General features: G+C 50.2%; 1 protein-coding gene across 4 annotated transcripts in view; it reads right to left on the reverse strand.

The window, feature by feature from the left end:
* SPTAN1 (spectrin alpha, non-erythrocytic 1) overlaps positions 1-20,387 on the reverse strand; it is a 342,467-nt gene that overhangs the window by 181,324 nt on the left and 140,756 nt on the right. For 2 of the 4 annotated variants that reach the window (XM_078646604.1, XM_078646602.1), the window contains exons 22-28: positions 12,970-13,118; positions 9,324-9,383; positions 7,850-8,048; positions 7,287-7,391; positions 7,172-7,192; positions 2,360-2,395; positions 987-1,034 (exon numbers count right to left, since the gene is read on the reverse strand). In XM_078646604.1, coding sequence (XP_078502730.1) covers positions 987-1,034; positions 2,360-2,395; positions 7,172-7,192; positions 7,287-7,391; positions 7,850-8,048; positions 9,324-9,383; positions 12,970-13,118 — 618 coding nt within the window. The remainder of the gene's footprint in view (positions 1-986; positions 1,035-2,359; positions 2,396-7,171; positions 7,193-7,286; positions 7,392-7,849; positions 8,049-9,323; positions 9,384-12,969; positions 13,119-20,387) is intronic. The other 2 variants (XM_078646605.1, XM_078646603.1) reach the window with 1 other exon arrangement.

Raw genomic sequence — 20,387 nt, forward strand, 5'->3', positions numbered from 1 at the left:
GACCAAAGGTGGGAGCTTCCAGAGGACGCACATCGACATCACGGAGGGCACCAAATGGTGGTATGTCGACGCCCACCTGGGCCACGAAAAAAAAAGAGAAAACAGACTACAATTCCGGACCCAACCACAAGATGGCGGAATAATGCACAGCATAGTGAATCCAGAAGGATTCACGCTGCAAAACTGATGTAGACCAAGCATGGCAAGCCCTATCTGACGTATAGGATCAGTTCCTCTTCCTCAGACCCAGCCCCAGTTTAGACAGCAAGATGCCATTTAGCTTATTTGCTTTATAGGCAAATTATTCTGTAATTCCCGGGATCATTTTGGGGTGCTTTCTTGCGTATTGGGTGTAATATCACACTCCGAATTAATTCCAAAGCCCTACTAGCATGCATAATATAGAGCATTTAAATAAGATGTGCAATAATTCATTTTCAATTTAACAATGCTGAAATACCCAATTTGGCCAAGATCCTGGCAGTTTGTATAGTTTCATCTTTTCTGGGCTCAAACCATTAACTTTCAGTGACCAGGGAATTTGAGGCTCTGCTCTTTTTAGTTATAAAAAAATCCTCCAGGAGTCGTCAACCTGGGGAATGGAAAGTTATTCTCAAATTCCAATGTACAAGGCTTCTGGATCCCTTTATGTATGTCCAGAATCCCCCCCAGTCCATGGGCTATTTGTGGGAAGTCTGCCGCCAGCCTCCTCCTCAAAAGGTCATGGTTTGCAGTATTGGTTTCAGCCTTTGGGAACAGAATAGGAGGGGAAATGCGCTGATCCGCAAGGCTCCAGGAAGCAGAACCGTACTCCAACACCCACTAGCAGGAAACCCTGGCTGACTAAACAGACTCCCAGCGCCTCCAGGAGCAGAGCTCCTACCACAGATCCCCGCCCCCCACACAGAGAAACTACAAGCAGTAGTTGTACACCCAGGAGAAGGCCGCCACATGCGACCCACAGAATCTAATCAAATCCTTCTTACCTTGATGGAATTGAAGGTTGCCACCGAGTGCACAGCCATCTTAATAGACTAGAGGGAAAAAAATAAACAGAGCTTAAAGAATCTGACAGTCAAGCATTAATTCAGCAGAAGACCGCCTACAAGAGGGCTCCCAAAGGTATATACCAGAAACAAGCCTACAAGAGGGTTCCCAAAGGTATATACCAGAAACAAGCCATCAAGAGGGCTCCCAAAGGTATATACCAGAAACAAGCCTACAAGAGGGCTCCCAAAGGTATATACCAGAAACAAGCCTACAAGAGGGTTCCCAAAGGTATATACCAGAAACAAGCCTACAAGAGGGCTCCCAAAGGTATATACCAGAAACAAGCCTACAAGAGGGCTCCCAAAGGTATATACCAGAAACAAGCCTACAAGAGGGCTCCCAAAGGTATATACCAGAAACAAGCCTACAAGAGGGTTCCCAAAGGTATATACCAGAAACAAGCCATCAAGAGGGCTCCCAGAGGTATATACCAGAAACAAGCCTACAAGAGGGCTCCCAAAGGTATATACCAGAAACAAGCCATCAAGAGGGCTCCCAAAGGTATATACCAGAAACAAGCCATCAAGAGGGCTCCCAAAGGTATATACCAGAAACAAGCCATCAAGAGGGCTCCCAAAGGTATATACCAGAAACAAGCCTACAAGAGGGCTCCCAAAGGTATATACCAGAAACAAGCCTACAAGAGGGTTCCCAAAGGTATATACCAGAAACAAGCCATCAAGAGGGCTCCCAGAGGTATATACCAGAAACAAGCCTACAAGAGGGCTCCCAAAGGTATATACCAGAAACAAGCCATCAAGAGGGCTCCCAAAGGTATATACCAGAAACAAGCCATCAAGAGGGCTCCCAAAGGTATATACCAGAAACAAGCCATCAAGAGGGCTCCCAAAGGTATATACCAGAAACAAGCCATCAAGAGGGCTCCCAAAGGTATATACCAGAAACAAACAGAAGGGCTCAGACACTCTTTCACCACACAGCTCAGACACTTCAGGTACGCCAGCAGCAAGTAACCACCTGCTTCGTGAGCAAGAGCAGGTACGCTGATCATCACACAGGTAATAAAAACGAGGAACAGGTCACAGGTCATCTGCCTCAAGCCCTTGTTCCATTTGCATTTCCTCCCCCATGCTAGAACCTCCCTTTTACATACTTTGATGTCACTTCCTCCACCAAGCCACGATGCTTCATATATCAAATCACTGCTTCATGCAACATCCTCACCCAGCCCTTACACTGAAAAGTAAATGATATGGACACGTAAATGAACCCTGAACGCTGCGCTGCCCTTCCATCCCCACGGGGCAAAAACTATCCAACACAGGGAGGACAATGCGGACATCCTCACCTTCCACGGTGATGCAGTCTTGGAATCCATGTCGTCCTGTGAAGCGAAACATGAAATGAAAACAGTGCATGCAGCACAAATTCAACAAAGACTAACCAAACAGAAACCCAAAAGCTATGTCAAACAATGCAGGAAGTCAAGGAAACTATCACTTCACTGACTCTTATCCACCGCTGTGGTGTTTCAAACATCACCTATAGATTCTTTGTGTTTTCCAAGAGTATGTCTTTCAAATTAGCCAAGCACAGATTCAGGTCTTCACCCCAGTCACTGTATTTCCTTTAAATGTATCCAATTCTATAATTGAAGCTCGGTCTTTGACCCTGCGCTGCAGTATGGATGATAATCACAGGTGCTCAGTAGAAGGAATATGTCTAGGCTTTCCTGTTTTCAGTTTCTATTTTTGGCAAATTCTGGTGGTATTTTTTCAGTGTTTTCCAGTGATTTCAATACCTTACAAAAACAGTGCTTTTCAGTGGTTACCCATTTTCGCACCATAAAAAAACAGCAGAAACAGTGTTTTACCGGTGTTTATGGAATGCTTTGCTTTTATTATTGCTTGCTTCCTTCACTGATGCATGATATGTAGACAGTGTACGTAAAGTGTATATGAGGTCCAAATATATTTTTACAAGTCGAACTTATTGTAGTACACTATGCAATATATCTTCAGTGAATCTTTGGAAAACAGACGATTCAGAATAACGACAGACAAGAGCAAACTGAATTGAAAAATGTGATAATACAATTTCTGCCACAACAAGGAGTCCAGAAACTGCTCGTTTTCCCATCAACAATATTGATGAGGTGCGTTTTACCTTACAAATGCAGGTCGAACAAAACCAGCACAGTAGTCCTACATGTATAAGCAGCCTGCTGCTTTTGAAAACGCATAGGGATTCGGGTTGACACTAGAGCAGAAATGTTTAGAGTTAAAATATTTTATAAAATATCAAATATAATTTGGAATGTCTAACACTTTGGCGCTTCATTAAGACAACTTTATAGTAGAGCCAATGCATAACCAGAGCAAGGTTTAACAGTTGCTTTTTGCTGCATATTTTTTTTTTGGGGTTATGTGCAACCTTGGATTTATTGCGGGAGGAGAACGATCTACGTTATCGCGGACCCTGACCTAACTGCCTCTCTCCTCGTACGTATACCCCCAAAGAACGGTGCCGCCAATAGACCAAATTAGCTTTTTATGCAGCCCAACATTACGCCCCCACCCTCCCGGTGTAGCACTGGCACCACCCAGACAATATTCCTTGCTCCTTGTATGTCAACAGAGGGGGCACAATTAGCCATCTGTAATCTTCTCGCTGCTGCCATGCCAGACACTCGAATTATTTCACGTTCTGCCACCTGTGTGCCCACCAGCGTTCCACCCACTGTTCCTTCCATCTCCAGCATAATCCCCTGTGTCCTTACTGCCTCGTGCCATGAGACCCCCCCTTTCATGAAGGTGACCACCCGCTCCCCCACCACCTGCGCAAATACCTCCAGCCTCCCTTGCATTTCTCCCTGTAGTGCGCCCCTTCATCCCTCCCCAGGCAAGTCCCCTTGAGCGCCACCGTAGGCCCTGTGGTTATTGGCAACGAGTTGCAACTTATATAATTAGTCTCAGAAGTATGAAAGCTGGGGAATAAAGACTGGGCCCGAAACCGCTATCGAAGGAAACCAGCGGCTCCTTGAATTCACCCTGCACGCGAGTTGGAGCCAGCCCGGCAGTCGATTCGAGGGCGGAGAACAGACAACCTTGCCCTATGGTCCCACCAGCCCATCATTGTGCCTGCTATGAGGCGCCAACCCCCCCCCACCATCCCCCTCCCTCCTCATCTGATGGCACTGTATCTTCCCTACCTTCGTCTTACCCTGTTCTGCCACGGCCTTCCGACCTAAAAACAAGTTGCCTTTTTTTTAATGCAGGGGGCCTTTGGCGATTAATTGAGAAATCCGCCCCTGTCAGGAGTGTGGTTAAAAATGTAATCTAATTCTTCTGGAACAAAAATAAATGCAGCCTCAAAAGTATTTTTAACCTTTCGGAGTTTGAAACCGATGGGAGATATTTGTGTAAAGAGAATTCCCGGAAAATGTAGAGTAACAAAGAAAAAGGCTATGGGGTCCATGCTCACCTTTACCTTCCTTAGCAGGTGTGCAAGCACAGCTGTGGCCAGCGTGAGAGGCTTGCGCCACTCCTTCGAGATATATTCTGAATGGGACCATGCTCGCATTTCTCAGCACGACATGCCCTTTTTGTTTAAAAACAGGAGCCTATCTTTTCTTCTCAGTGATAGTATTTTTGGAAATCTGAGAAAAAACACCCAAGCACTGAATCTGCACTACAAATCTGTTTTAACGCACAGTGAAGAGCAGTGTAGGAAATTTGCACTTCAGTGCTTTCAACATCGCAATGTCGTGACCTCCCCATGCCCGGCAAGTAGACAACACAGCCAGAGGGCTACATCCAGAGGGCACAGGCAATTCTTAAAGCAGGTGCTCAGACGCAACTCTATTGGGCTCTCCATTTTTGCTCTCACAATCAGGCGATTTTTTTTTTTTTTAACTCTGCAGCAGTGCCACTACTCAACGGGAATCGTTCTAGTTCTTTCAGTGTCTCAATACAGCATGGAAGCATTTTCAATATTACATACAACAAAGCCGTGGTTGCTGCTTATTTATCTTTTGCTACTGACAACCATTTGACTAAGCCAATAGCCCTGGCTCATTGTAGGTGTAATGGATCCGAACCGGCCAGACTCCATTCTTCTTACCTTATAAAAACCTCCTCCTGGGCAGCCTGGTTCCCCGCATTAACTTAGTAATTAGACCCCTATCTGCCCTGTCTTAACCTGGCGAAATAAGAGCCCCCTATGTCCCTCCCTTCTCGCCACCCCCACTTACACGCTTTGTCTCCCTCCAACACGCCTCTGAAATTGAAGTGTTTTGCTGCCCCTGTTGCGTCACCCCATGACAAATGCCTCCTTTGCGGTATTCTGGGAGATATATCATCCCCCAAGGCTCACAGGATGTTGAGCTACGTCGAGATTCAAACTTAACTCCCCTGCTCCTGAGTCAGCAGGTCCGAGCCCCGGCCCCCCTCGCCTCCCTCATTTACTACTATTGCCTTGCGTAACAACCTTGTGCTCCTGCGCCCAATTACGATGTGCACAACTCCTAAAACGGGCCTCCTGCATCCCCTCTCACTGCTCTCATTCGCACCCGCTCTGTCAGCCCATCAATCAGAATCCGAAATAGTAACTCAACTCCAAACTGAAGCTCTCCCCCACCACTCAGTGCTTGACCATCAGGGCAAAGACCTCGTTTGTGATCGCCTGAGCACATTAACCTATCTGCCCAGGCCTCCCCCCCCCTGCCGTATTAAGTACCGACCATTACCCCCCCATCCCATATCCATATTAGTGCCTGGACGTCCCTACCCTCCCCCGCCCTAGCTATCCACTGGCATTTCACCGCTTTTAATTTTCCTTATCCTCTGCTCTCCCCTTATATCTAACGTATTGCAGCTTGTTAGGACCTAAGTACCCATCCAACGCCTATGAATGGCACTTTAATCCCCGCTGTGCCCTTCCCACTACTCTGCCCATTTATAACCCCCATCAAGCCAGCCCCAGACAACAGTTCCGTCCTACCATTATCACACATCTGTTACCTCCTCTCCCGCACATAACCCCACTGCTGCTGCCATGTGAACTTCAATCGGGGGGCCATTTTACTGCTTTGGCTCCACCAAGTGGCCAAAAGGTGCAACAAATATGAAAATCAGTGACACTCGGTTTAAACCGGGTCAGCTGATTTTCAGCCAGTAGGGTATTGTCGATTACACTCGGTTTTAACCGAATTCCGGACAGCCTAAATATGTCTCTCACCCCGTAACATGAAGGAGGGCAGGCCAGGGTGTGATCAGCATGCGCTTCTCTGAGGTGGTAGCCTCTATGAAGGTAGGCCATCTGTGGCCACGCCACTTTACTCATCCTGCTGGAGAAAGCCACACCTCCTCCCTCCAACAGTTCTTTGTTACCTGTTCCTGGGGGCAGTTCACACTTCCTAGCAGGGGGACAGCGTGTTGCCTCAATGGAAAATAGCTGCAGATTGTCGGAGAGGGCTACCAGAGGTTTGGGCAACAAAGTGCTGACTTTCTGAAGTCACCTTCGTATTAAAAGGTACATTAAATCAGATCTCAGAAAGGAGTTGGGTTTAATGTAACAATTTGATACCTTGAAGTACCATAGTCGGTGGCTTCTGCGTGGATTAGTGAAACTCCATGTTAGCCAAAGGGGCTACTGGCCTTACAACAGTAAAAACGACAATTGTGTTTTTATTGTCAGGACATGCAAGGTTTAAGGTTTAGGCTCAACACGTCCATTTAATATTAACTTTTTGGGCTTAGAAGGTCCTCCTTTGGGGTGACTTCTAGATATCACAAAGGAAAGTTTGGACCTGGCAAAAGGGTTATTTTACCATGTTGGGGTGGCAGTTTAACAGCTGCTAAGGCAGACCGACAGCCTTGTTTTCACTTTGCTAGGACAGTGGTGGCGCAACCAATGCTGCAGTCCCACTGGGGACATTTAAATGACTGGCTTTGGGTACCGGAAGCACCACATACTAGGGTCTTCAGTAAATTGACTATGCCATTCAGGGATTAGCCACTTTTGAGGGGTCCGAGCACATGCACTGGTGCCTGGACAGCAAGGCCCAGTGCACTGGAGTCCAGATACAGCAGCATCAGTTTTAACTTTGGGGATTGAGGGGTGTCATGTAAAAAGGGGCCGACAAGACCGACCGACTTACCCGTGGTGCTGCATACATTTCCTGAAAGGAAAGAAAGAGGAAACAGTCAAGAAGGCTTCCAAGGTACCACGTGCAAGGATGCTGGGTCATGTGCGGGGAGCTGAAGACGCCTCACCTGCTGCTGCACAGCCTGCACCTCCTCAGTGATGAGACCCTCGGACTCCAGGTCGTCGGCCACCTTGTTGATATCCTTCAGGCGAGACTCGTTGGCTTTTAAATCCTGAAAGAAGAAACACTCTGTCAAGAGTCCGGACCCGGCACTGTCTTTTCAGGCTACAGCTGTGAAATGGAGAGTCCTTCACTCACCCACATGGTTGGTTATTCCCCTGCTCCCATGGCCTTTCTCTCTCCTCCCTACCACCACCCTGACCCTTCCCACTCCCACCCAGTCACTCTCTTGTTGTAAGTGGACCGGCTGTCTTATATCGCGTCTGTTAATTAGGGAAAGTTGTGTGTCCGAAGAGTTTGCAGTCGATCCTACATTGGCCTGGCGTTGTTTATTGTGGTACTGCCCCTACTGCAGACCTCGTATGGATACTAGGTACACCTGCTCCTCTGCCAGTGTCAGCTGGTCACAATGTAATTGTGATAATTTTCAGCAAATAAATGTTGCAAAAAAAGAAAAAGCTGAGGCATGAGCCGCCAGTGTGCCTGACTTGGCACGGAGAGGATGCTCACCTTCTGGAAGTCGTCAAACTTCTTCTGCAGCACCTCCACCTGCTCCAGGTCCGCCCCCACCTCCTCATTGGTCAAGGCAGCCTCCTTCTCATTGATCCACTGTTGCAGCTCATTGGCCTCACGGAAGACCATGAACTTCTTGCAGCTTTTCTCCAGCATGTCCTTGCGCTTCTCACCCATTTCCAGCAGAGAGCCATACCTGAGGGAGAGAGCGAACAAGAGGGGAGAAGCAGAGAGGAGGTGACACAGGAGGAGAGAGGAGGGGACACAGGAGGTGGAGAGAGAGGAGGGGCACAGGAGGAGAGGAGGAGAAAGAGGAGAGAGAGGAGGTGACACAGGAGGAGAGAGGAGGGGACAGGAGGAGAGAGGAGGGGACACAGGAGGAGAGAGGAGGGGACACAGGAGGAGAGAGGAGGGGACACAGGAGGAGAGAGGAGGGGACACAGGAGGTGGAGAGAGAGGAGGGGCACAGGAGGAGAGGAGGAGAGAGAGGAGAGAGAGGAGGTGACACAGGAGGAGAGAGGAGGGGACAGGAGGAGAGAGGAGGGGACACAGGAGGAGAGAGGAGGGGACACAGGAGGAGAGAGGAGGGGACACAGGAGGAGAGAAGAGGGGACACAGGAGGAGAGGAGCAGAGTAGAAAGATGGCACAAGGGGAGATGAGGGGCAGGGAAGATCAGACCAGTAGGGAAAGAGACAAGGAAAGAGAGGAGCCAGGTGGAGGAGAGAGGCAGACGATAGGGCGCACAGGAAACAGGAAGCAAAGGGTAGAACAAGGGCAGACAGTCAGTTCATTTTCCTGAGGTACTCCTGGAATGGTCTGAAAAGGTCTGGGAACTGATGAATTGTGTGACTGGGCAGATGACAATACTCGCTGTATGCAATGTAGGGAAAGGCGCGGGCTCTTCGAAGCTATAGAAAGATCACCACAGAGGAGCCTGGCGAAGTGATGATAAAAGCAGCGCACACTTCAGCTTTTAAAGACCAACGGGTAACAAGTGCACTTTCCAATTAAAGCCCAATATACAAGGAAAAGGAAGCCGAAAGACTGTGTAACGCAATGTGTGAGCCAACTCTGGGCAGGAACGACAGCGGGTGAGCATACCACCAACAGGGACCACACCGAACATTAGCAAAACATCGTTTTTGTACTGCACGTGTCCTTCACCCTTTTTTAGCAGAGCATTTGAGAAGTTTCCTTGGAGAGCTCACCTTGGCCGTTGCGCCTTCATGACACCACCCACACCCAGGACACTGCGGCTCCCACAATGCATTACAGATGCCAACGCTTCAGCAAGCATGGCACCACAGCCTCACTCGCCAGCTCACAAAGGAGGCATTCACCAGCCCTGAACACAGTAGGCGATGGGGTTCCGGCAGCCCAGATCAGGCCAGTGAACGCGAAGACAAGGTTATACAGGGTGCACAAAGGAAGCATGGTGTGGCAGATGCAAAAAAAGCAGGTTCTACTCACAGTTCTTCAACCTGTTTCATGCGCAGAGAGACGCTGCCGGCCTCCTTAGCTACGGGTGCCCTGCACAGACAGAGGAGCACAGCAAGGCATGCAAAATAATTAGTGAGATTAACAAAAAGGAAAGAAGCTCGCAGCAGTGCTGGGGTTGGGAGACTTTCAGGGGAGTAGGCGCAGAGCAGGTTTTACAGTGCAGACAGAATATTACATAGGAAGGCATTCAAAAAGCAAAGAAAATGGCACGCAGAGGGCAAACCCGGCCGTGGCTGGGATCCTCACGAGCACCTGTGACCCTAGTAAAGACTTAAAAAACAGGTGGAGGAAAACAAAGGCCATCTGTGGACAACATGCACCAACCGTTTGTTGCAGGTCAGCACAGCAGTTACCCCACCTCTATCCTTACAGCCACAAGCACATCGTGTCATCCCAGAAGCACAGCTGCACCCAGCCATGACAGGCAGAGAGCCTAGTCTTCTGCTCAGTAGGGACGATTACAAACCTCCCAGCTTTAATACTTGCACGCCTCTTCCCACTTCCATCTCAACAGCACAGATGCACCCAGCCATGACAGGAAGAGCCTAGTCTTCTGCTCAGTAGGGACGGCTGCACGCCTCTTCCCACTACCATGAACACTCAGCACAGCTGCACCCAGCCATGACAGGAAGAGCCTAGTCTTCTGCTCAGTAGGGACGGCTGCACGCCCCTTCCCTCTACCATGAACACTCAGCACAGCTGCACCCAGCCATGACAGGCACAGATCCTAATGTCCTGCTCAGTAGGGACGATTACAAACCTCCCAGCTATAATACTTGCACGCCTCTTCCTACTACCATGAACACTCAGCACAGCTGCACCCAGCCATGACAGGCACAGATCCTAGTGTCCTGCTCAGTAGGGACGGTTACAAACCTCCCAGCTTTAATACCTGCACGCCTCTTCCTACTACCATGAACACTCAGCACAGCTGCACCCAGCCATGACAGGCACAGATCCTAGTGTCCTGCTCAGTAGGGACGATTACAAACCTCCCAGCTATAATACTTGCACGCCTCTTCCCACTTCCATCTCAACAGCACAGATGCACCCAGCCATGACAGGCACAGATCCTAATTTTCTGCTCAGTAGGGACAGTTCCAAATCTACCAGTTTTAATACCTGCATGCCTCTTCCCACTACCATGAACACTCAGCACAGCTCCACCCAGCCATGACAGGCACAGATCCTAATGTTCTGCTCAGTAGGGACGGTTACAAACCTTCCAGCTTTAATACCTGCACGCCTCTTCCCACTTCCATCTCAACAGCACAGCTGCACCCAGCCATGACAGGCACAGATCCTAGTGTCCTGCTCAGTAGGGACGATTACAAACCTCCCAGCTTTAATACTTGCACGCCTCTTCCCACTACCATCCCAACAGCACAGCTCCACCCAGCCATGACAGGCACAGATCCTAGTGTTCTGCTCAGTAGGGACGGTTGCAAACCTCCCAGCTTTAATACTTGCACGCCTCTTCCCACTACCATCCCAACAGCACAGCTGCACCCAGCCATCACAGGCACAGATCCTAATGTTCTGCTCAGTAGGGACAGTTCCAAATCTACCAGCTTTCATACTTGCACGCCACTTCCCACTACCATGAACACTCAGCACAGCTGCACCCAGCCATGACAGGCACAGATCCTAGTGTTCTGCTCAGTAGGGACAGTTCCAAATCTACCAGTTTTAATACCTGCACGCCTCTTCCCACTTCCATCTCAACAGCACAGCTCCACCCAGCCATGACAGGCACAGAGCCTAGTGTTCTGCTCAGTAGGGACGGTTACAAACCTCCCATCTTTAATATCTGCATGCCTCTTCCCACTACCATGAACACTCAGCACTGCTCCACTCAGCCATGACAGGCACAGATCCTAGTGTTCTGCTCAGTAGGGACGGTTGCAAACCTCCCAGCTTTAATACCTGCACGCCTCTTCCCACTACCATCCCAACAGCACAGCTCCACCCAGCCATGACAGGCACAGATCCTAATGTTCTGCTCAGTAGGGACAGTTCCAAATCTACCAGTTTTAATACCTGCACGCCTCTTCCCACTACCAACCCAGAAGCACAGCTGCACCCAGCCATGACAGGCACAGATTCATGCTGCAAAACCTAGTGTTCTGCTCAGTAGGGACGGTTCCAAATCTACCAGTTTGAATACCTGCACGTCTCTTCCCACTACCATGAACACTCAGCACAGCTCCACCCAGCCATGACAGGCACAGATCCTAGTGTTCTGCTCAGTAGGGACGGTTGCAAACCTCCCAGCTTTAATACTTGCACGCCTCTTCCCACTACCATGAACACTCAGCACAGCTCCACTCAGCCATGACAGGCACAGATCCTAGTGTTCTTCTCAGTAGGGACGGTTGCAAACCTCCCAGCTTTAATACCTGCACGCCTCTCCCCACTACCATCCCAGAAGCACAGCTGCACCCAGCCATGACAGGCACAGATCCTAGTGTTCTGCTCAGTAGGGACGGTTGCAAACCTCCCAGCTTTAATACCTGCACGCCTCTTCCCACTACCATCCCAACAGCACAGCTCCACCCAGCCATGACAGGCACAGATCCTAGTCCTAGTAGGGGCGGCTGCACGCCTCTTCCCACTACCATGTACACTCAGCACCATCTGTTCTATCACTTCTCCTCTGCATTACGTCTGCTCTGTGACAATAAATGTGCATCTCCACAGGCGTGCCAAAGCAGCTAGGATCAACGTATGCCACAACAACTACTCCCTCACTGTTTTATCAGTCCTGTGATCTGCAAACCCCACACTACTCTGCTGCAGAGCACTTTTCGGCTCTACAGACACAAGAGATGGTGAGCTTTCAACACTGCTGTGAAACCTGTAAAGTCAGCCCTCGATTGCCTCAATGGTTACTGAGCTTCCCCTACAGGAGCTGCTTCGCTCCTGCACACTGCCTCCCACCTTCAAACATGCACTTGCCACGCCGGACAACTGCCTGGCTACTAGTAGCGGTCACAATGTAAGACCAGTCTCCTGAGAAATTTGCAGGCTGTCCCAAAGGATTCACCATCTCCACGTCCTGCATCCTGAGAGAGCTGTAACTAAGCTGGAAAAACGAAATCCTCTGTCCTACACACCTAAGCTTCTGGTAAGTTAATCCTACAAGTGTCACCTGGAAAATGGGTCTACACAAAGAATAGGGGTACAGTTATATGTCAACTGCAGTACAGATCACGAGGTGCGGTCCCCATGCCAGACAGACATCTAGTAACACATACAGAATATCCATTATGTCAGGTGCAATTGAAAACCAGACCTCACAAAGCCGAGGTAGAAAAGGAATTTCAGGCAAAATATTGGGGGAAGGAAGAGAATAAGTGGGTTAGAACACAAGCCATGACAGATGAATGCAGTAAAGAGGAGCGGTGCTGTTAATGTGGCTTCTGGGGCAGAAGAGGCCGAGCAGTTCTAGGAAACGAGCATGGGCTCTGATCAGTGGCTTCTCAGTGCCTGGGCACGGCAAGGGCTCGCTCATTTCTACTCCTGCCGGCGAGACGCACATCTTTCTCCAGACTCTGGACTTCTCATATCGAGGATAAAGAGACTCTACACAGGTGCAACTCTTGGGAAGTCTTACTGGTTGTCGATCTGCTCCTGCCGCAACGCAATGCTGCCCTGCTCTTCAAGAAGGTTCTCCCGGGATGACGACTGGGCAGGGTCCAGTTTCTTTACATAAGCTGCAGGCACAAATCCCTGACGGTCATTCACCTCCACCTTCCACCAGTCCTGAAAAGGAGACAGAAATGAGAACATTCAGAGCAGACCGATATCAAAAACAAGGTCTTGAAGAGCTTCAGATCTGCGGTTTACATCGAAGGGCCCTGCAAGCCAACAATTGTTCTTCCGCAAGGTCAGGCGGCGCAGTGCCACAAACCGGTCTGTCATGTTTGATCGAGAACCATCTTAGAAAAGGTTTATCCTGTCTTCGTGGTTAGGTCCCTCCGTCTCGTCTGGACCTTCATTACGACTTAGGATGGCAGCGTGTTCAGCCACTGCACCTCATTTACTCTCTGGTGTCCAGAAACCACAGTATGTGATCAATTGGTTGCAACTTTGAGTGACTCAAGCTAGAAAGCGACCACGGGTAAGTCACCTGTTCACCCACAAAGGATGTGCTAAGGGTTTAGAGTGATCACGGAGGACTACGCCAGGCCAGTGGTGCCTCCCAATTCTATGAACAGGTAAGCGACTAGGCAACTCATTAGGGCGTGTTTCATTTCCTGCAGAAAAGAAATTAGTAAAAAAGAAAATCCAGCAAAAAAGTAAAAACTGAGCAAACAACCGTGAAAACAAAACCGCACTGCGATCGCAGGAACACAAAACTGCAAGTGAAATGTCACATTGCGGTGAAGGATAGATGGGGCTATTTGCCTTAAGTACCCAGGGCATGTACAGAGAAGGAACGATGGGCGTTATTCACCCAGCAGTGTCATGGTGCAGACAATGACCATCAGGAGAAAAAGAGGGGGCTCCGCCAGGTTTCTTCTAGGTAAGGTTTGATCCCATACTGGTGACTTCAGATTTGTCAGTCAGTATATCTGTACAGATGCCGTATCAAAGCGCCAAGCCCAAGGTACAGACCGTCATGGAGTAACACATGAAACACAGGTATAGGAGCCGACTACTAAATTGAACCTTGAATAATATTACACAGCAGGGAAGGATTGAGTGAAGGTAGTTAGCATTTGTGGATGAGGAGCGCTAGGCACAGGCCTCCTCGGCCCTTCCCACAAACCGTCCTTGTGACGCGGATGACTGCACTATAAGGACAGTCTGCAGCAGGAGAGCCAAGGTTTTAAAGAGCCACATTTTAAGCACCAGCCTTAGAGATCAGAGCCCTTCTAAACAGCTCTAGGCAAGTACTGGATGAAGGTGGCTTAGAGGAGCTGCTGGCAACAAGGGTCAATGCTGGTTAAACAGTGGGCTGTACATACAGAAGTTTACGAAGACTTTACTATATCACCAGCAAGCCCTTCCGTGGATCTTAACTATTAGGTGGTGGTGGTGGGAGGAGAAGGTGCGGCGTGGATCTTAATCGCAGCCTTCTTGGTTGGGAATTACAAGCAGCACAGTGACTCCATTACAAGCTTCCCATTCTCAAATGAACACTTCACGTAGAGATTTGAATCTCTTGAAGTAGCCCACAGTGGGTGAAAGGCCATTAGACCGGAATCATTCAATACCTCTGAATCAACCAGATGGGGTATAAAACCCGTCACATAAGTTTGGGTAGAGCGTAATGGGCCAGTCGCTTGTACAGAGGCAGATTAACACACTCCTAGCCTTGCTTTGTCGCAGGTTTATTGGCCGCTCATTCCCGGCAGCACACACTGCACCATGGTCATCCAAGATGTCAAAGTGGGCATAAAATTGGGGTTCCCAAGTCTGGTCAATGAAGGCCCAGCCAGAGCTGGAAAACCACGGTTACAAGGGAGCCAAGTGTAACCTAATGAACTTGTGGACGACTGACGTAATGCATGGTTAGCCCCCCCCCCTCCCCTCCCGCCCTAAGATCTGAGCAATACCCTGAGGGGTGAAGCTTCCTGCACCACAGGGGCCTGTGTTATGCATTTGCTTGTTACATCGAGTGATAAAGAAATATTGGAAGGTGATTACTCATGCACTGAGAAGCTTATGTTAATAGAGGTAAGGGCATTCTGAACAGGATATCCACAGACCATCTGTGATACGGAGCCCCTGCAAAGTCTGACGCGCAGAGCTCTTTCGGTTGAAGAGTAGGCTACGTTTAGAAGACCTCACGAGGTCCCCGCTAAAGGCTGGTTTCGAAGCCAGCCCTCCAGGTTGACAAAAGCTCTGGTGACTGTAGCAGCAAGCACCTTTGGGAGCACAACCCAATTCCCTTGCATGAACAAGAGATCAACTGCACTACAGCGGGCACCAGTCACTGGTGATGATCACTCGTCTGGACGGTGGGCACCAGTCACTGGTGATGCTCACTCGCATGGACAAGAGATCCACTGCACTATGACGGGCACCAGTCACTGGTGATGCTCACTCGCATGGACAAGAGATCGACTGCACTATGGCGGGCACCAGTCACTGGTGATGCTCACTCGCATGGACAAGAGATTGACTGCACTATGGCAAGCACCAGTCACTGGTGATGATCACTCGCATGGACGGTGGGCTCCAGTCACTGGTGATGCTCACTCGCATGGACGGTGGGCTCCAGTCACTGGTGATGCTCACTCGCATGGACAAGAGATCGACTGCATGGCAAGCACCAGTCACTGGTGATGCTCACTCGCATGGACCAGAGATTGACTGCACTACAGCGGGCACCAGTCACCAGTGATGATCACTCGCATGGACAAGAGATTGACTGCATGTGAGAAGTTGGCCTGATGTGTAGTGTTCACTATTCTAGTGATCACTATATATCAGTCCAAACAACCCTTATTGATGATTGGTTGTAAGTCAACCTTATAGACCAGCTATCCTAGTAGCATGGATACGAGCAGTCTAAGGCTAAGACTCTAGAGGGCGTGTTAAGCCAGCTGTTTTACCATCACATTACCCCTTGAACACCCAGTGAAAGGACACCACACAAGTGTTATGAAAATAAACAATGTATTTATTAGAATCACAACAACCCTGTACTCTTTATGAGGACAGGGTGCTAAGCACACAACAAAACTCTTACGAAAATACTTAAGTTAGCACGGTATACACAAATGCCCGAGGGGCACGAAAAACCATATACTTAAAAAGTGGAATGCGAAATTACTAGCAGGTAAGTACATTACTAATAGGCTTTGGAATCGCTAGGACTTGACTATAGAATCGTTAGATTACTTCTAGGAGACCTAGGGGACTCGGGTGCAGAGTGTGCACTCTCACGCGGGATGCGGGACAAAGTCTATGGAAGCTAGCAAAGTTAAAGTTAGTGTTTACGGGCGAACCCGACCTGGTAGGAAGAAAACGACAGTGGATCCTGACCCTTGGATAGTGAGGCTATGCTGGGGCACCGAAATGCCGAAGTTACCTAGCCCAGGGGCTGCAGCTGCATAGGTCTCAAAAGACGTCGGGAATCCTCGTTGCCGGACCAGGAGCCTGGAAGAAAAGATGCTGGCAGGCGACCAGTGAAGATAGTTCGAGTGGATCCAAGCCTGGATCTGGAAGATGGATGACACCTGAAAGCAGAGGGGACCAAGTTCGTGACTACTAGCCAGTAGTCAGTGGGCACCAGGAGGGCACCGGATGGCAGTCACCTCAACTAGGTGAGTGGGCGACGCTGGCTCTGCAGATCTCACGGACCAGGAGGCGTTGTCGGCGACCAGGATGGAGAGGCGAGCTGTCCCACGATGGATGAAGCTGTCGGCGTCGAAGTTACCCAGGATTGGGCAACAAGCCTTGGCTAATTCAAGCCCACGCGGTGGACTCAAAATGGCATCTGGAGTGGACCAGGAGGGTCCGGGGTGCTCCTCTTCGGGAAGGGAGCAAGGGCCAGTCTGGGGCAACCAGACCAGCAGCAGTGATGTCGTCGGGCGTCGTTCAGAAGGCCACCAGCCAGCGGGCTAGTAGCCAAACAACGCGGTGAGCAGCAAAAAGCAGAAGGGCCCCACGCAGATCGTGGAGACGCTGGGAGGCTGCACTTCGGTGCTGGAGCTGCTCAGGGTCGGGGCTTCTCGGACCCCAAAGCACTCACCAGGAAATTACTCGGCGGGCTTGCTGTGCAGAAGTCGTGCAGTTTTGAAGATGGCCGGTCCCTCGAGGTCTCGTCGCACCCACGGTTCTCAGCTTGGCTGTAGAGGTGGGTAGAGGTCAGAGGTGCCAGGGAAGCCGGTTCTCGTCGAGCTGGGCAGTCGGATTCCGGAGGAAGGACTTGCAGCAGACCGCAGTGTTCTTTAGATGGTGCCTGCGGATGCAGGGTGACTACTCCTTAGTCACAAGGGAGAAATCTTAGGAAGAAGTCTTGAGTTCCTTTCGTGGAAAGTAGTTTCAGGATTCAAAGATGATCTGATTTGGAAGGGGGCCAGTTCCTACCTTTATCCTGTAAAAAGGGGCTGGCACGCGACTAAGTCCTGCCCTAGGGGTGGGACCAGGAGGGGGGTGGTTACACCCACTTCCTTGGCGGGCTTTTCCCCAGCACAGGGTCTGGAGTGTCCCTGGAACTGGTTCAAGCCAGCCTATGCACAGTGAGCACCGGGGTGCCACGTGCAGTCACCTTCCTCTGAAGCCCTGCCTACCTACAATACACAAAATCCTGTCTGGGACGGTGCTGGCACCGCCCCTGGCAGGAAACCCTTTGTCCTTATCTCCTGCTCTGGGAGGACTCCCAGCAGCAGGAGGGCAGACTTGTGTCTCGGTGGCAGCATCCATTTTGTGGATGCTAAGGCTCTGTCTGACTTTAACCGGGGTTAGGGGTTACATACAGGTCGTGTCCCTCTAGAAGGGTGGAATGCTAACCCCGTCGCCGGAATTGGCGAGGGGTTAGTATTCCAATTCGTATGACACCTTACTCGACATGTTTTGATAAAGCGATACCAGAGTTGGCATATAACCGCGAGGATTATAGTGCACTTAAGAGTATATGGTATGCGATATCATGGAAACGGCTAAGGGATGGATCCCGAAAGCCGCAGACAGGCTCAGCTCATGCCAGAGCACCATCTCACACGATTCCAAGCACTCTGCCTTCAGGATTGTTAAGGCCTGCCATAGGAGTGACTGATAGGAGATTGTGTGTCCATTTTAGGGTTAGATATAGGTATACTATATCTAAAGCAAAGGGTGAGTACACCACCTTGCCCCAGCCGTCAAGCAGCCAGTTGTGTCAGATTTGGATGGCCAGCCAGGGGTGGCATAATACATGCTGCAGCCCCTGGTAGGCCCTGGGTACACCTATGCCCTGGGTACCTAAGGTACACTGTACAGGGACTGATAAGGTGACTCAGTATCCAATTGGATATGTACCTAGGGTACATGGAATCCATTTTAACAGAGAGAGCAGTGGGCCTGAGGTCCTGAATAGCAGGGCCTCAGGTCAACTAAGTCAGAAAACCAGCAAAACACCAGGCAAAAAGTTGGGGGCAACCATAGTCAGGGATCTACCTTCCTACACTGCACTACAGCGTGCACCAGTCACTGGTGATACTCACTCGCATGGACAAGAGATTGACTGCACTATGGCGTGCACCAGTCACTGGTGATACTCACTCGCATGGACAAGAGATCGACTGCACTATGGCAAGCACCAGTCACCAGTGATGATCACTTGCATGGACAAGAGATTGACTGCACTATGGCGTGCACCAGTCACTGGTGATACTCACTCGCATGGACAAGAGATTGACTGCACTATGGCGGGTACCAGTCACTGGTGATGCTCACTCGCATGGACAAGAGATTGACTGCACTATGGCGGGCACCAGTCACTGGTGATGCTCACTCGCATGGACAAGAGATTGACTGCACTATGGCGGGCACCAGTCACTGGTGAGGATCACTCACATGGACAAGAGATCGACCACACTATGGCAAGCACCAGTCACCAGTGATGATCACTCGCATGGACAAGAGATTGACTGCAATATGGCAAGCACCAGTCACCAGTGATGATCACTCGCATGGACAAGAGATTGACTGCACTATGGCATGCACCATCACTGGTGATGCTCACTCGCATGGACAAGAGATCGACTGCATCAGTCACTGGTGATGCTCACTCGCATGGACAAGAGATCGACTGCACCAGTCACTGGTGATGCTCACTCGCATGGACAAGAGATCGACTGCATCAGTCACTGGTGATGCTCACTCGCATGGACAAGAGATCGACTGCATCAGTCACTGGTGATGCTCACTCGCATGGACAAGAGATCGACTGCACCAGTCACTGGTGATGCTCACTCGCATGGACAAGAGATTGACTGCACTATGGCAAGCACCAGTCACTGGTGATGATCACTCGCATGGACGGTGGGCTCCAGTCACTGGTGATGCTCACTCGCATGGACGGTGGGCTCCAGTCACTGGTGATGCTCACTCGCATGGACAAGAGATCGACTGCATGGCAAGCACCAGTCACTGGTGATGCTCACTCGCATGGACCAGAGATTGACTGCACTACAGCGGGCACCAGTCACCAGTGATGATCACTCGCATGGACAAGAGATTGACTGCACTACAGCGTGCACCAGTCACTGGTGATACTCACTCGCATGGACAAGAGATTGACTGCACTATGGCGGGCACCAGTCACTGGTGATGCTCACTCGCATGGACAAGAGATTGACTGCACTATGGCGGGCACTAGTCACTGGTGATGCTCACTCGCATGGACAAGAGATTGACTGCACTATGGCGGGCACCAGTCACTGGTGATGCTCACTCGCATGGACAAGATATTGACTGCACTATGGCGGGCACCAGTCACTGGTGATGCTCACTCGCATGGACTAGAGATTGACTGCACTATGGCGGGCACCAGTCACTGGTGAGGATCACTCGCATGGACAAGAGATCGACCGCACTATGGCAAGCACCAGTCACCGGTGATGATCACTCGCATGGACAAGAGATTGACTGCACTATGGCGTGCACCAGTCACTGGTGATGCTCACTCGCATGGACAAGAGATCGACTGCATCAGTCACTGGTGATGCTCACTCGCATGGACAAGAGATCGACTGCACCAGTCACTGGTGATGCTCACTCGCATGGACAAGAGATCGACTGCATCAGTCACTGGTGATGCTCACTCACATGGACAAGAGATCGACTGCACCAGTCACTGGTGATGCTCACTCGCATGGACAAGAGATCGACTGCGCCAGTCACTGGTGATGCTCACTCGCATGGACAAGAGATCGACTGCACCAGTCACTGGTGATGCTCACTCGCATGGACAAGAGATCGACTGCACCAGTCACTGGTGATGCTCACTCGCATGGACAAGAGATCGACTGCATCAGTCACTGGTGATGCTCACTCGCATGGACAAGAGATCGACTGCACCAGTCACTGGTGATG

Source organism: Lissotriton helveticus, chromosome 5_2, assembly GCF_964261635.1.
Source record: "Lissotriton helveticus chromosome 5_2, aLisHel1.1, whole genome shotgun sequence".
Taxonomy (NCBI): Eukaryota; Metazoa; Chordata; class Amphibia; order Caudata; family Salamandridae; genus Lissotriton; species Lissotriton helveticus.